Source organism: Poecilia reticulata, chromosome 3, assembly GCF_904066995.2.
Source record: "Poecilia reticulata chromosome 3, P_reticulata-male-v2, whole genome shotgun sequence".
NCBI lineage: Eukaryota > Metazoa > Chordata > Actinopteri > Cyprinodontiformes > Poeciliidae > Poecilia > Poecilia reticulata.
In genome coordinates this window covers 34,912,146-34,927,349 of record NC_088832.1, presented here as the reverse complement: position 1 = coordinate 34,927,349, position 15,204 = coordinate 34,912,146, and the positions used below count along the sequence as shown (strand labels likewise).

At 39.8% G+C, this 15,204-nt stretch overlaps 2 protein-coding genes across 3 annotated transcripts; both read right to left on the bottom strand.

Moving 5' to 3' along the window:
- Nucleotides 1-2,918: 2,918 nt before the first annotated feature.
- On the bottom strand, nt 2,919-4,317 carry LOC103463000 (retinal cone rhodopsin-sensitive cGMP 3',5'-cyclic phosphodiesterase subunit gamma-like). Its single transcript, XM_008406106.2, has 4 exons — nt 4,208-4,317; nt 3,531-3,665; nt 3,414-3,451; nt 2,919-3,343 (listed from the first exon to the last, which is right to left on the bottom strand). The coding sequence occupies exons 2-4, from the start codon at nt 3,653-3,655 to the stop codon at nt 3,267-3,269; spliced, it is 240 nt and encodes a 79-aa protein (XP_008404328.1). The 5' UTR covers nt 3,656-3,665; nt 4,208-4,317; the 3' UTR covers nt 2,919-3,266.
- A 1,391-nt stretch (nt 4,318-5,708) lies between these two features.
- On the bottom strand, nt 5,709-12,872 carry LOC103462999 (ras association domain-containing protein 7-like). 2 transcript variants are annotated; one of them, XM_008406104.3, is made up of 6 exons: nt 12,480-12,872; nt 11,247-11,360; nt 10,168-10,773; nt 9,410-9,687; nt 6,387-6,563; nt 5,709-6,261 (listed from the first exon to the last, which is right to left on the bottom strand). In XM_008406104.3, the coding sequence occupies exons 1-5, from the start codon at nt 12,571-12,573 to the stop codon at nt 6,408-6,410; spliced, it is 1,248 nt and encodes a 415-aa protein (XP_008404326.3). In that variant the 5' UTR covers nt 12,574-12,872; the 3' UTR covers nt 5,709-6,261; nt 6,387-6,407. The 2 variants fall into 2 exon arrangements, with proteins under 2 accessions (XP_008404326.3, XP_008404327.3); XM_008406105.3 differs by having other exon boundaries at nt 9,416-9,687.
- Nucleotides 12,873-15,204: the final 2,332 nt, after the last annotated feature.

Here is a 15,204-nt window from a genome sequence, read left to right as displayed (position 1 = left end):
TCTCAGGAACAACTGTTGTCAAACAAAAACATCAACTAAATTGATTTAGAAATATCTGCAAAACTTGACAACATTATCAAGGATCTCCTGGTTGGCTGGACATCGACACTGATGTAAAAAGATCAGCTTAATGAGACATTTAGTACAAAGTGGTGAATTATATTGGAAAGGATCATATTTACACAATGCACAGGTGTTTATTCTGCTACAGTCAGATGGTTTTAAACCCAAACGTGGGGCTGACATGCAGTGGCGGAGCTAGACTTTTAAAGTTGGGGGGGCCAAAGGGGGCCCAGGACTACCTCTGGGGGGGCAACATTTAAAATGTGTCTGTCTGTCTGTCTGTCTGTCTGTCTGTCTGTCTGTCTGTCTGTCTATCTATCTATCTATCTATCTATCTATCTATCTATCTATCTATCTATCTATCTATCTATCTATCTATCTATCTATCTATCTATCTATCTATCTATCTATCTATCTATCTATCTATCTATCTATCTATCTATCTATCTATCTATCTATCTATCTATCTATCTATAATTTAAAAAAATAACCAAACTGAATATTTGGTTATTTTTAAGCCCCTCTGTCATTTGACATGTTATAATTAACACCTTTGACTGGCGCACATGGAGACATGATAGACTTTATGCAGAGTTTATCGCTTAGGAAACTAAAATCAATCAAATAAAAGATCCTTTCTGAATATCATCTCATGGACACTGAATTAAATGCGTCTTTCTGACCGAGAGCTGACAGCGTGTTGAAGAGTTATGGACACCTTGGTTAGGAAACTCTGATTGGACAGGTAATTTGACAGGTAACAATATTTCGGGTCGGACCAGAATTATTTGCCTGATGGTGGTTCGGGCTTCTAATGAGTTTACATTTAATGAGTTTGCAGCACACAGAGAAAACCTAAAGAGAATGTGATCTACTTATTGTAGTTTAAGTAGAGGAATAACAGCTGACTGTTGAGAGAGGAAAGAATTTAAAGTGCAGATCCGTTAGGCAGAAACAAGCGCAGAGCGCTGGGCAATAAATGCTCCAATTAATCACACATGAGACGACAAACGCAAAATATACAATATATAGTTACACTGCTTAGTTAATGGTGTTTTAAAAACAAAACCAGTAAAAACTAGTTAATATGTCAGATTCCCTCCTCAGCCTCGTCTTGATAAGAACAGAGAGCAGTTCGCTGGTTTCTGTCCAGACTGTGATCAGCTGACCACTTGGTGCGCAGACAGTTTCAACTTTACGCACAGAGAACATCGTGGAGCTCATTATTAATCATACTAAGAACAATATCAGTCAGAGAATCATCTCTGATCTGGACGCTTTAACGGACCAGAGGCTTTGGAGCGTCCAGCAGCTGATCCGCTTCTGCTGGTTTTTCTCCCGCTGAGGGAAGTGATGCGGGATCAGGAACCGATCAGAGTTCTGCCGTCTTCTAATCACGTCATTTCCTGAATTGTTACCTGATTTCAAAAACGTTCTAACAGAGAAATAATAAATGTTTCGTTTGATGACTACAAATTGGAAATAAAATTATTTTTTTCTTTGACGGACAATGAAAAAACTCTAGCGCCACCTCTCCTCCAAACTATGAACATTGTCTGCCCCTCTTCGGTTTTTTCTTTTTTTTGCGGAGGATCAATAAATAACTTATTGGTGTTTTACCATCACCAGGTATGAAGTGCTTTAGCCTTTGAGTTGCACCACAGCGCAGCAACTGAAACACCCAGGACAAGAATTTCAGCTTGTTTTTATGAGTACAAAGGAGGCTGGTATCGCGCCTGATCTAAATCTATTTATTTATGTCATCACATGGACTTATATAAAGTTTTATACATTTTCTTTTGATATATTTATTATTGTTTTTCTTCTTTAGATATTAGGTTGACTTAGAATGATTCCAAATAATGTACAGGAATAACCTAGTGCTGTTACATGTCAATCATCTGGGGGGGCCACTGGGGGGGCCAATCAGATGACAGGGGGGGCACTGGCCCCCCTGGCCCCCCCTCTGGCTCCGCCACTGCTGACATGTCGACACCAACGCAGCTGAGAAATGAGCTGCAGTTGCCACCCGTCAACCCACAGGGGGCAGCACTGAGATGGTTTTAGGCCAAATATTTAAAAAATTGCATAAAAATGTCTCAGTTTGTACAGAAACATGAACATAGCAACTTTATTTATTCTTTAAGGTCCGACTAGTGATGCAATAATCAATAAACGGTGGAGAGGAAAGCCTGAGGAAGCTAACATGCTACGTTCAGTCAGAAAAACAGAGAACATTGTAATTCTGTTGGGAGAGATTAAGAAGAAATGTGTTTCAGGTGAAGATGACATCACTACAGTGTGTCTGTTCACACAGTTAAAATGCATCAGAAACAGCAGACTTGATGGTTTCTGTCAGTAATCTGATGCACTCCGGTCAAATGAGGCATTTCTGGTTGAATCTCAGTTAATCCACCACGGTTCCTCTGGGATTAGCTTTAAAATCTGATCTGATCAAACTTCACCTGCAGCTCATGTTTGCTGAACTGGTGCAACGTTTCCATTTGTCAAATAAAACCAGAAAACTGGGAGCTTCATCCAAACCCTTACATACTTTGTTCCTTCTCCCTTTTTGTAACTCCTGACTGAAAATATAACCTCCGTGTTAAAGAACGAGAGAATATTTGACTTTTATAAAAATATTCTTTATTTTCTCTTGACTTTCCTGAAATATTCATTGGATGGGAGCAGGAATTTTTTTTATCTTTACTGAAAAAAAGACCCCAAATTTCTGACTTTATCACGTCTTTTTAAAAATATTATGTTTTTTCCTTTTTTGTACTTTGGAAGAAACACAAACAGAGACATTCAAGGTCAGTGACTGGATGTAATAATAATCCTAAAAGAAACAAAACTCAATGATTAAAATTATTTTATTTAAAATTGTAAACTTGGACAAATGTTAGAGCTTTTGTGTGAAATACAGCAGAATAAATGAGAAAATTGAAGGTAGAGGTATCTTCTCTATTTTATTACATAACATAATTAATATATTCAACAGATTTTAATAATCCTCTCTTCAAACAGACAGATTATTTTATAATATTATACATTTTATCAGGAGCTGGTAAAGCTCTGATGAGTTCCCATCCTGTCACAGATGATCATAAACTTTTATGTTTTATTATTATGCTTGTAGATCTGTGGTGCTTCTGCTCCTCATCCTCAGGACGAAGGGGAACAGCAGGAAGTCTTCCTCGGGTCTAAACGGTTCCAAACTGGGCCAGTTCGCTCAGCTCCACGTCTCCGTATTCCTCCCAGGGACAAACCACTGCAGCGTCTGCAACAAACCAACGAAACCGGTTCAGTGTTTCACAGACACCATCAAACCCACTGGGCAGTAAACTCACCATCCAGGCCTTCCACGGCCGGGTCGTGGCTGTCCACTCTGTTTTCAGGGAGACAGAAACGTTTCTCACTCTGCTGCTGATCATTAGCTTCCTGTCTGAGGTCAAAGTTCATCTCACCCTTTCTGTCCTCGTTTGGGAGCTTTGCTCTTGAACTGCCGGCTCTCCGTCTGCTGCAGCTCCGGTGGAGTCGGCTTGGTGCCTCCAGCTGCTGCTGCAGCAGCTGCTGCAGCTGTGGAGTTCATCTTACTGACTCTGCATCACAAAGAGACCGGATTCAAACCATCAACCAACCCGGAGACGACCTGACTGTCCTGTTTTACATGCAACGCATCTGTTAATGTAATTATAGGAGATGAGTTTAAATACATTTAATAGCTTCATTTGGACAAAGCAACATTATTAGTTGCATTTTTTTATATTAATTTAGGTAAAAAAAGACCAAAAAGTTTGATTAGAAGGAAACCAAACACTGAGATAATAGAGACAAATCTAAAGTGGGTCGTAAAATATTATAATTTATGAGCTGTGAATATAATAATATAGATAAATAGTCCTCCAGTTGAAGAACACAAAACTGCAGCTTTAAACATATTTTTCTATATTTTTATTAATTTTTACTATTCTTATGATGGTTTAACAATATTTAGTTGCATAATATTTAGTTGCATAATATTTAGTTCCTCCCTCTTTATATTCAGTCTTTACTTTCTAGATAGTTTGCACATTCACTCTTTCAGTTGAAATGAAAAATGGAGACACATGACAAACGTTTGATATAATAAAAATCCACCTACCTGTTTCTGTTGGTTAGTTATAGAAAAGCAGCTGTGAGACAAAGGAGCCTCCTTTCTTCTCACAGTCTCTCTCTCTTCTCCGGTTTCTTCGCCTCAGCAGCGTCTTTATAGGCCTGCAGGGTCCGAGCGCCTCTCCTCCCCCAGAGCCGATTTAGGCTGCTGGCTTACGACTAAGCCTCCATAACTCTGAACAACTGGAGAACAAGCTGGATTTTATTAATGTTAGCTCATATCACAGCTGTTGAGGTTTCATAATTGACATTTTTACCATAAATAAAGTGAAAAAAAAAAACATTTACTGTGGGAATCGAGGAAATACTGACCATCTAAACATCTGTTTTATTTTTATACTGTTTTTATTTGAGTTTTCAGCTTCAAGCATTCCAGGTGAAGCAATGGATGAATATGACAAAGTATGGTGGAGGACCTGTGATGCTGTGGGCCCTGTTCTCTGTCAGATGAGAAGATCTCACCTGTCTGACCAAGACCAGACTCCCAGTGAGAGTCTGGTTTCCATCTGTCTCTGTCCCTGATTTCACCGGCCTGCTGAGCAGAGACACACCTGCAGATGGCGCTGTGATCCAGACTAACAGCCACAGACTGAGCATTTCTTTATTCTGCCATCCAGCCGGTGGATAAGTGGACAATCTGATTTGGACACAGTAAATTGTGAAAGTCTTACTCACTGATCTGTTCTCTCTCCAAGCCAATCGGATCCAATTTGGCACAATTGGATTCAGAAGGGAGGCGGTTAGATCGACGGGCTGCAGGTTACAGAAGGAGGCTGAGAGGCTGGGTCAAAGGTCGGACCTCAGTACAAACCTTATGGGCTAAAAGAGATCTGGTCCAGGTTCAGACGTCAGGTAACGTTAAAAAATTCAGACTAAATCATGTCTCCGGTTCTAGATCCGTCCCACACAGATGCTGATGTCTGCTGGTCGTCTGAGGACAGCAGCTTTACTCTGTGCTGCATGTCAGGAGGCCCCTGGTGTAATGTTACAATCCAGACACCAAGCAGTGAATCCTCCTTCACTGAGAGGCGGAGCAGACAGGGATTTATAGAAATCTACATGAGACCAGAGGAACATGAGGAACATCTGCTCAGATGGACAGCATCATTTACTACCTGCATCATTTACTACCTGCATCATTTACTACCTGCATCATTTACTACCTGCATCATTTACTACCTGCATCATTTACTACCTGCATCATTTACTACCTGCATCTAGGATCTGATCTTAGTCGGTTTATCAGTCTGGGTCACAATATGCTCCTTTAACGCAGATTTAGTTCAACCACATTGCTGAACTTCTTCTTCAAGTCTCCTCTTCCACTTCCTGCAACTAAAATTATTCTAATCTCAATTGCAAATTAGTTTTAGTACAAAATTCAAAAATGTTCAATTAAAAAAAAAATCACCTGAGAACAGCTAAAAAAAAGTTAAGGCTGTTTAAGAGGATGGGATTATGATTTCATCTGAACTGAAAAAAAAACTGTTTTCATTATGATCCTAAAATTATTCCAGCCCCTGATCAGAACTGCTGAGATGCAGCTGTAAGTTATGACTGAGATAAAACAAAACCTTTAAATACCTGAACCATCATCACTGCAGCTTGGATGAGTATAAAGTAGCAAAAAGTTTTATATACTTTTCTTCTGTTTAATATATACTATATACTTTTGATCCATTTCTGTTTAATATAAAAACATATAGTTAGCATGAATCAGTGTGTAAGCTTAATAAAAGCCTCATGTTGCAATAAAAGGATGAAGCTTTGGCGGCCTCTAGTGGTTCAAAGATGAACTGCTGAGAATTTATTTCAGAGATGGAATAAAAAACTTTATTTTTACATATAAAAAATGACATTTCAGGCTAAACAACTGTACACTCTTATAGAAATAGTCTAGTTAATTTATTTTCATGTGTTTTTACAACAAACACAACATTCACACACACACACACACACACACGCACACACACACACGCACGCACACGCACGCATACACTCATACACACATTAACGGGACTTCAAGGTTTCTCCTTCTGGTTCCTGCAGCAGATAAACAGAACACATCACAGTGAGTTATTCATCTCATTTTGAAAACATTGTTTTAAATGTGTGACAAAAAGAGTTAAATACTCAGTAAAAACAAGTCTGATCTGTTTCCATCTGACCTATTGATGCTCCGGCTGCTGCTACTTCCTGATGCGAGTCTTGCTGAGGTGAACTTCGGTGCCAGGCAGCGGGCCCGCCTGGTCGGCGTACGGGTTCCCACCGGCCTGCTGGATGAACTGCTGCAGGTCGCTCTGCCTCAGCTCCTTCTTCAGCCCATCGATCAGCTGCAGTCTGTCCTGGAGAACATCGGAGGGATGATACGTTATCAGGAAGAACAAACTGCAACACCATCAAACACCTTAACACAGACATGCACCAGGGGTGGCAGTGGTTAATGTCGTTCTGATTCTCAGCTGCTGTGGATATTTAAATCTGCAGTTTGAGGGAGTTAAAAGTTTGCTTCAGAACATCAGCATGTTAGTTTGGGTGTTTCCACCCAATTAACCGGTAAAATCAGTTCATCTCCAGCTGCTGTTTCTCTTTCTCTCTGCTCTGAGTCAAACCAACCAGTTCCCCTCCTGGCCTGTGGGGGCGCTGCACCAAGAACCACTGAAGGAAACGACACTAAATCCTCTGAAGACACTGAGAGCAACTTCCTTTCTTCACCAAATAAAAATGGAGGCGTCAGATTTCAGTAGTTTGAGGATTTCTCTTCAGTCTTTGGCTAAAGGCTCCGACTGACGCTGGAGTCTCGGGTTTGTTTTGGTTGTATTTACCCAGAATGCCCTTCACTGTAGTGCACTTCCTGTTCTGCTTGACGTTCACACGTCCATTCAAACCGCCCTAGAGTTCACTTTAAGCGAACCAAGAACGAGGTTTGTATTCGGACCAGAGTTCACTGTTTTGAACTTTGAAGCTCATCTTAAAACCCATTTATTTTACTTGGCTTTCAACACCAGCGGGATCTAGTTTTAAATTGTATGTTTTTGTTTTTAAACTGTAAGAGATGTTTTTTTTTAAGTTCTTTTTTTATTTATTTATTTTATTATGTTGTGTTTTACTGTACAGCACTTTGTATCAGTGTTTTAAAGTGCTTTATAAATAAAGTTGGATTGGATTGGATTGATAAATATGATTCCATATTCACATTTCCCCAGTCGGACTTTCTAGAAAACGGGCTTGAGTTGAATTAAAGTGGATTAAACAGGGACGATGTTGACGCACCATCTGTGTCACATTCATCTAAAATGTGTCTCAGGCATATTTCTGATTATTTTTAGTTCAAACAAGAAGAAAGGTTTGAAGAATGATTATGTTTGAACAATAAAATATTTTAATATCTAAACAAAAAGATTAAAAGATTAAAAGGTGGATTTCAGATGTTTTTTTAACTTCAACTTTGAAAATCTAGAGCTAATCTTAAGTATATAGAAAAGAGACTTTGTTGTCAGTTGCAGCTATAATTTAAATATTTGTAATTTTTCTGCTTGGTTTGGTGTTTGTGTCTTCAGTCCTGAGCGCTGCTGTCGTGAACAGTCGGGTTTTTTCTGAGCCTGATCTCCTTCCTGTCTTTTGTAAATCCGGCTCCTTTGTCTGTTCCGGTTCTTCCTGTTCTCAGGTTTCTCTTCTCACCTGATCTCAGCCTCTCTCTGTCTCACCTCCGTTCCCTTTGTCTGCTCCTTTTATTCCTGTTAAGTCATCGTTTGTCAATTAAATGCATTTAAATGCTTCACATTTTAAAGATTGTTTTGACTCATTATTGTCTCATTTTGATCTAGAAGGACATGTGGACACATCGGAGGGGACAGACATCCGTCTCTGACCGTCTGACTGGAAACTGCTCCGTCCAACCAGATCATCAGCTGCTCTGAAGAATCTGCATCATTAGAAATAAAACTGCAGGTGTGGCTGAGAGCCTCACAGCACTTTGTAATCTAGAATGTAGATTATGTTTGTTTTGTTTTTATAATTTTAATTTAAGACATTTTGGTTTGTGTTTCAGATCATTTTAAGAAACGACTATTTAACTTTCAGCTCCCTTTGATTGGATGTTGGTTTCTAATACAATTCTGAACAAAATGACGATTCTTCATTTGTTGTGGGTCGTTTCTGAGACTGATTGATTTTCAAATTTAAAAAATAGCGAGGGATATCGCATGGACATCAGGGGCAGTTCCCCTGGATTGGCAGACTGGGGTGGTGGTCCCCCTGGGGGGACCTGAGGGTGTGCTCCAATTACAGGGGGATCACACTCTTAAGCCTCCCTGGTAAGGTCTATTCAGGGGTCCTGGAGAGGAGGGTCCATCCGATAGTCGAACCTCGGGAGCGGAAGAACGAGATCACGGGTACAAGTGGCCGAAATGGGTTTCCTCCTCTGCAGGGTGGCTGGGCTCTCCCTTAGAGAGAGAAGCTCTGTCATCCAGGAGGGACTCAGAGTAGAGCCGCTGCTCCTCCACGTCGAGAGGAGCCAGTTGAGGCTCGGGCATCTGGTCTGGATGCCTCCTGGACGCCTCCCTGGTGAGGAGTTCAGGTCCCACCGGGAGGAGGGGAGACCCAGGACACGCTGGAGGGACGATGTCTCTCTATGGCCTGGGAACGCCTTGGGGTTCCTGGAGGAGCTGGAAGAGGCTGGGGAGGGAAGTCTGGGCCTCCCTTCTGAAGCTGCTGCCCCCGCGACCCGACCCGGATAAGTGGGAGGGTGGATGGATGGCGAGGGATGTAAACAGTTACATGAGATGTATTCATCTTTCATCCATGATGCTGGCGCTCGTCATCTATCAGCCAATCAGACGTCCCCTTACACTTGGGACCAGCTACGTTTTGGGAAATTATATTCTGTGATTTTACGGAAGAGTTACGTTGAAATGACACCATTTTTTATGAAAAACAAACTAATTCTAGCACAAAAACTTTTTATCAAACTTTTTTCAGAATTTCCATATTCTCATTATTTATTTTTATAATGTAATTTGTCACAGCTCTGTGGTCGGTGGAAACGCAGCTCCTGCTGTCTCATAGACTTTCCCTCTCAGTCCTTCCTCATCGCTGCTGAAACTCGTCTCCATCCGTTAGCTTAGCATGACGGTTAGCAGTTTGTGTTTCCTGATCCTCCCTCAGCCAGAATGGTAGTGATGTGGTATACCTTTACCGTTTCTTCTGCCGTCTGCAGCTTCCACTGCGTCTCTGCCAGCGCCGCGTCCAGATCTTCCCCCAGCTGCAGCCGCTTGTGCAGCTCCTGGGTCAGCGACCTGAGGGCCTCGTCGGTCAGCCGGGCCTCCTCCTCCTCGGCGCTCGGGTCGCTTGTCTGGGCCCGGTCCTGTAGGTCCTGCTGCAGGTGTTCGGAGCGGCTCTGGAGCACCTTGATCTCGTAACTCTGGTCGTCTATAGACGAGTGAATCTGTTCCAGGCGTCTCTGCATGTCTGAAGATGACAGGATGATGGTTTTAGAGACGGATCAGAGCAAAAACACTTTATGTCTGCTGCTGCTGTGTCAACCTTCCAGACCTCTCAGGTCTTCTGGTTCTGGTCTGCTCTACAGAACCAGAACCAAATGTGGAAAAGCAGCATTCAGCTTCTATGCACCACAAATCTGGAATAGCTACTTAGAGTTGATTTTGAACCATAAAAACTGGAAGATTAACCAACATATTTGATAAATATCAATGATTTTGATGATGGAACTCGTCAAAATCTAAGTTTTTTTCTGGTTTCTTAATTATCCATTTTTTTGTGTTTTTATAACTTAAAGCATTTTGAACTGCATTTTTACTGAAATGTGCTTTACAAATAAACTGATTGATCGATTAATTGACTGATTGACTGACTGAAACCTGAGAGGATTCAAACTCCAGATATTAAAGCCCAGACCGTTCTGAGTTGAGGATGGCTGTGGACGTCTACCTTGCTCTCGCTCCAGCTCCACCTTCAGCTCCTCCTCCCAGTTTTCTCCGTACATCAGCTCCACCTCGTACTGCTTCAGCCGGTACTCCAGCTCCTGCAGGTCGTCTGTCAGGTCCGGAATCGGATCTGGAGCAGCAGAGGTCGTGACCTTCTGCTCGAATAACTCTGTGTCTTTCTCCAGAGCTTCGATCTGAGCCTCCAGGTCCTGCAGCATCTCCTGCTGCTGCAGGATCTGCCTCAGCATCTCCTCCTTCTCAGAATCAGACAGATGATTCTCTTCTGCTGATTCCTCCAGACTGGGAGACCAGTTCCTGCTGGGTCTGTTCCTCCTGGGAAACGTTGAGGGGCCCAGGTTGAAGGAGAGGGCTTTCTGGGGGCCCTTATGCTGAGGTTCTGGTTCTGAGGGCACCAGCAGGGGGCGCTGGCTTTCCTTGCTGGGTTCATGTGGCCCTTCGCTGAGGCTGGGGCCCGTTTTCCGCAGGACGAACTGGACCTCTGCAGCCAGCTGACCCATCTGAGCCAGCAGCTGCATGGGACAGTCGTCAGCCACCAGAGGGCGCTCCGAGCCCCGAAACTTCCTGACCAGAACATATCGACCCGTCTGACCTGCATGTGCAGAAGGAAAACGTTTATCTTCTGCAGAAAAGTTTCATTTTTTTTTATGCTTACAGAGCAATTAGCAAACTGAAGAGATTTTTAAAAATTTTTAGACTAAAAGTAAAAGAAATATCTCATTCTCAGTGGCATTTATCCAAGGAGTTCCCCATGGCGCTGTCTTTGGTCCTCCTGCTTTTATTATCTGCTTTCTACCTCTAGGTCTCATTTTATTGAAATAAAATCAAACAGTTTAATTGCTATGCTTCATAGATATACATAAACTCTCCTATTTTCCTTCTTTCACTGTTTTCTGAAATCAGTTCCCTTCAGCATGCAGTGCTTTCAGAAAATGTTTCCAATAATGAAACCGTCCTGAAAGCTGGATCTGAGCATGCTCAGTAAGACCAAACCTTAAACTGCATGTTCAGTGTGAATGTTCACCATGACTCAGAGTTTCATACGGATGAAGAGGAGCTGCCTACCGATGGCCTGAGCCAGAGAGATGACGACTTCCTGACAGGAAGTGTTGAGAGAAAGGCCGCAGACGACCCTGACGACCCCGTCCACCCAGACCTTCAGCTCCATCCCGACCCGACCTGCAGGAAGAAACGGCACGAAGACTCAGGTCAGTAAATATACACATTAAAGCAACAGGAAAATGTCTGTTGCTACATGTCTTCAACAACAGACACAGAGTCACTGTAATAATGTTACTATAAAATAATAAACCTAAATCTGAATCTCTATAGATCATTATCAGCCTGATAACAGAAAACCAGCATCAGCTCAGTGTTTTACACATGATCTCCAGGATTCTTACCTCTGACAGCATCTGACCTGAGTTTGGATCTACGACTGATAACAGATTTATATATTTTTATCATCAGAGGAGCTCCATGGTCACATTTGATCCATTTCTATTTAATCCAATAAAACGTTCCAGCCTGCAGGTAGTTTCTAAACATAAAGTGTTTCCCATTTGAACATCAGTCTGCAGGTTTCTGCTGAAGGCAGGAATGCTGCAGAACGCGCCGACATTCCTGCAGGTTGTGGCTCCGCCTCACATACCTCCGGTCTGTTTACTCTGCTTCACGTCAGTATCACCTACAACCAAAACCCACTGATGGAAACCGGCTCTATTTATTTACAAGTGCCTCTATTTTATATTCATTTAAGGACTTAAAGCTGGTTTTGTTGCTTTTTAAAATATTTTCTGCCCCTCAACAATCATCTCAGTGATTTTAAATGGTCGAAAACTGAAACTTTACAATTATAAAGTTATTTTGTTGTTTTTTAATGTTTAATGATTTTATGTTTTTGAGCTTCTATCCACCTTCAAATAAAAAGTAGGCAAACAAAAATATATTCAATTTACTTCCTTTCATTTGAAATGTAGTGTTTTAGTAGTTTCTATGTTTTTGCATATTAGAAAAAAATGTCAAATTTAATGCAGAATAAGTTAAATTTTTTTATGTATTTTATCCAGATTTTCTACATTAAATAAATGAATTAGCGACATTTTATTTAAATGAATAGAAATAATAATTCTACAGTCCAGAAAACAAACTCAGCACTTATCAAACACAAGAAACACATGAACTAATAAATGTTTTATCTGATTCTTCTCTTACAAACCTGCCTGTTTTATGTAAAGAGTTTAAAGTTACAGAGAAAAAGCTCAATAATTATTTCTTCTGATCAGAGCCGACACTCACCTTCCTGTTCAATCTTCTCTGTTTCAGGTTGAGTGGAGGAGGATGGCTGGACGGCTGAATGAATGTGCCTGAAACGTTCAAACACAAACTTCATCCAGGTGGGAGGAGTAGGAGGAAGAGGAGGAGGAGGAAGAAGAGGAGGAGGAGGAGTGCAGCTGAGGAATGCAGCTCATCTGGCTGTTCTGCATCAAGTGATGTCAGCCTGAAGGTAATGAGGACTTTTACCGAGAGCCACTTTCATCTCAGGTGCTAAAGGTTTAGTTTAACCAATCATGACCTCTGACCTTATCGTCATCTTTTATTTTTCATTTATTTTATGTTTTCATTAAACTACTGATCTGAGGACAGAAGTAAATAAATTGTGTATTTCTTGTTATTATTTGTTCTCCCATCTTTTCCCACCTCTCTGAGTATCAGATCTAATATCAGACCCAGTATTACCTGCTCTGAGTTTTTCCTGGTTTTGAAGATCTTGTTGGTTTAAAAAAGTGTAAATCCGCTGCAGTGACGTCACTGTGACGCGTCATTTGGCTCCGCCCACTGAGAAAAACAGGAGTGTCTCCAGATCTGCATCGTTCCAGGCTGCAGGACGAGTTTGTGTCTCTGTGGCTGTTTGTGTTTGAATCTGAGGGTCAACAACTCAGAACAGATTCATCAGACTTTGAAGTTTTATAATCAGGACAACTGACAAAAAAAGGTTTATGCACCATCAAGCAAATCTAGCTTTAAAACTCAAGTAAATGTGGGACAATCTTTCTGTGTGGATAAAGTCCAGGTTTATAAATAATATAACAAGGAGGAAACAGTTATGTGAATCTTTTCATATACTGATAACATAATTTATATACAGGTTTATATTTTGACATATTGACACAGAACTAGGTTAAAATCAGAATTGTTTTTGTTTCATTTACCCTGATATTGTTCTGTAGAAGTTTTTATAAACAGTATGAGCGGAGAGTTATTCTGGTATAACTGGTATAAAATGCTCTGAGTCGTCAGTATCACATGAAAAGTACATGAGATTCAGGGTGAATTTTCCTCCCCTTCCAGTCACATCATCCATCTCTGGTTGCTCCTTTTCTCTTTGAAGAAATTCTCCTGCATCACATTTTGCCGCTCACCTCGTCCCCCACCTCGTCTGGACACTGCGGTCAGTTACTGCTTATACAGTCTGCAAACAACCACCATTGTGTTCTGCACTGCTTATGGTGAAACATTTCTTATCTCCAGCTTGGTTCAATCAGCTTAACTCCTTTTAGTGTATAAAAATGATGCTCAAAACTGTCATGCTGTTCTGGACTTATTCTTTGGATGGATAACATATTTATTTTAGCAGCTTTGCTTTCCCAGGTGAAAAAAAAGTACACTTTAGTATACTTTAAACATACTTACATTTGTGAAAGTACATTTTAAGTATACTAAGTATTAAGTGTACCACATATAAATATATATGAAGTATATTAAAAGTATGCTTGTACCAAATTCTAAATTAGAACTTTAAACATACTATATAATGGTACCGAAATACACTTTTAAGAAATATATTAAATAAAAGTATACTTTAAGTGAACAAATTATGTCTTTGCCCAAGTGTAAATATACACTTGCTTAAGTGTATATTTAAAAGATATTTAAAATATATGTAAAAGATATTTTGTGTATATTTTAAAATATATGCTCAAAATAGAATTTTTTAAAATGTACTTAACGCTTTCAATAATTAATTTCAGTTTGTTTTAAATTACACCTCAGTGTATACTTTATGCCAGTGTTTTTCAGCCTATTTTGAGCCGAGGTACATTGTTTTAATTGAAAAAAATCACGAGGCAAGCCATCAACCAAACATGTAAACAAAGATTCTCTGGAGCCGCCTGTATTACAAATATAGTCATTCTTATCAAAGTGTCTTGAATAGGAATCAAATAAACACAAAAATTTATTTTAACACATTTTACATTTCTTATTTCAAATTGCACTTAACATGTCCACTTCAAAACTACACCTGAACAGCCACAACAATGTCGTGAGTGTGCATGAATGTTAGTGCATGAATGAACTAATTCTCTTGTTTTAATGTAAAATGCTTTGTACATACTGCCATCTAGTGGTAATAAAATCACATGATTACGCCGCTAGTCACGACTACAGCAGAGACACTCAAAGATGACATTATTTGCAGATAATTAATTCGTTTTCAAAAAATCTTTTAAGACCAATTACCGTATTTTCCGGACTATGAGCGCACTACTATAAACCGTACCTTCAAATTGTTTGAAATCTCCCCCCCTTACCCAAGTAAAAAAAAAAAAAAGTATACTTTAGTATATTAAATTTTAACATACTTTAGCATATTTTGATTGATGTACTAATTTGGAACAACTTTTTTTGTGCTTAGTATACTTTAGTAGTATTTAAATAGTATTAAATTACAACTTATAGTTTACTTTAGTATACTATACGGACTTTTTTGGAACAACTTCAAGTTGTACTTAGTATACTTAAAATATACTTTTTAAATATAATATTTCAGAGCTTTATATTTTGATATAATTATTATATTTTGAGTGTAATTATTCTGTCATAGAATTATATAAAAATATTTATTTAATATACTTCAAATATATTTTAAATATACTATTCATGTATTTAAATTACACTTAATTTTTATTTTTGATTTCCTGCTATTGATAAACTACAATTTTAATTACTCATAATTAGTCTT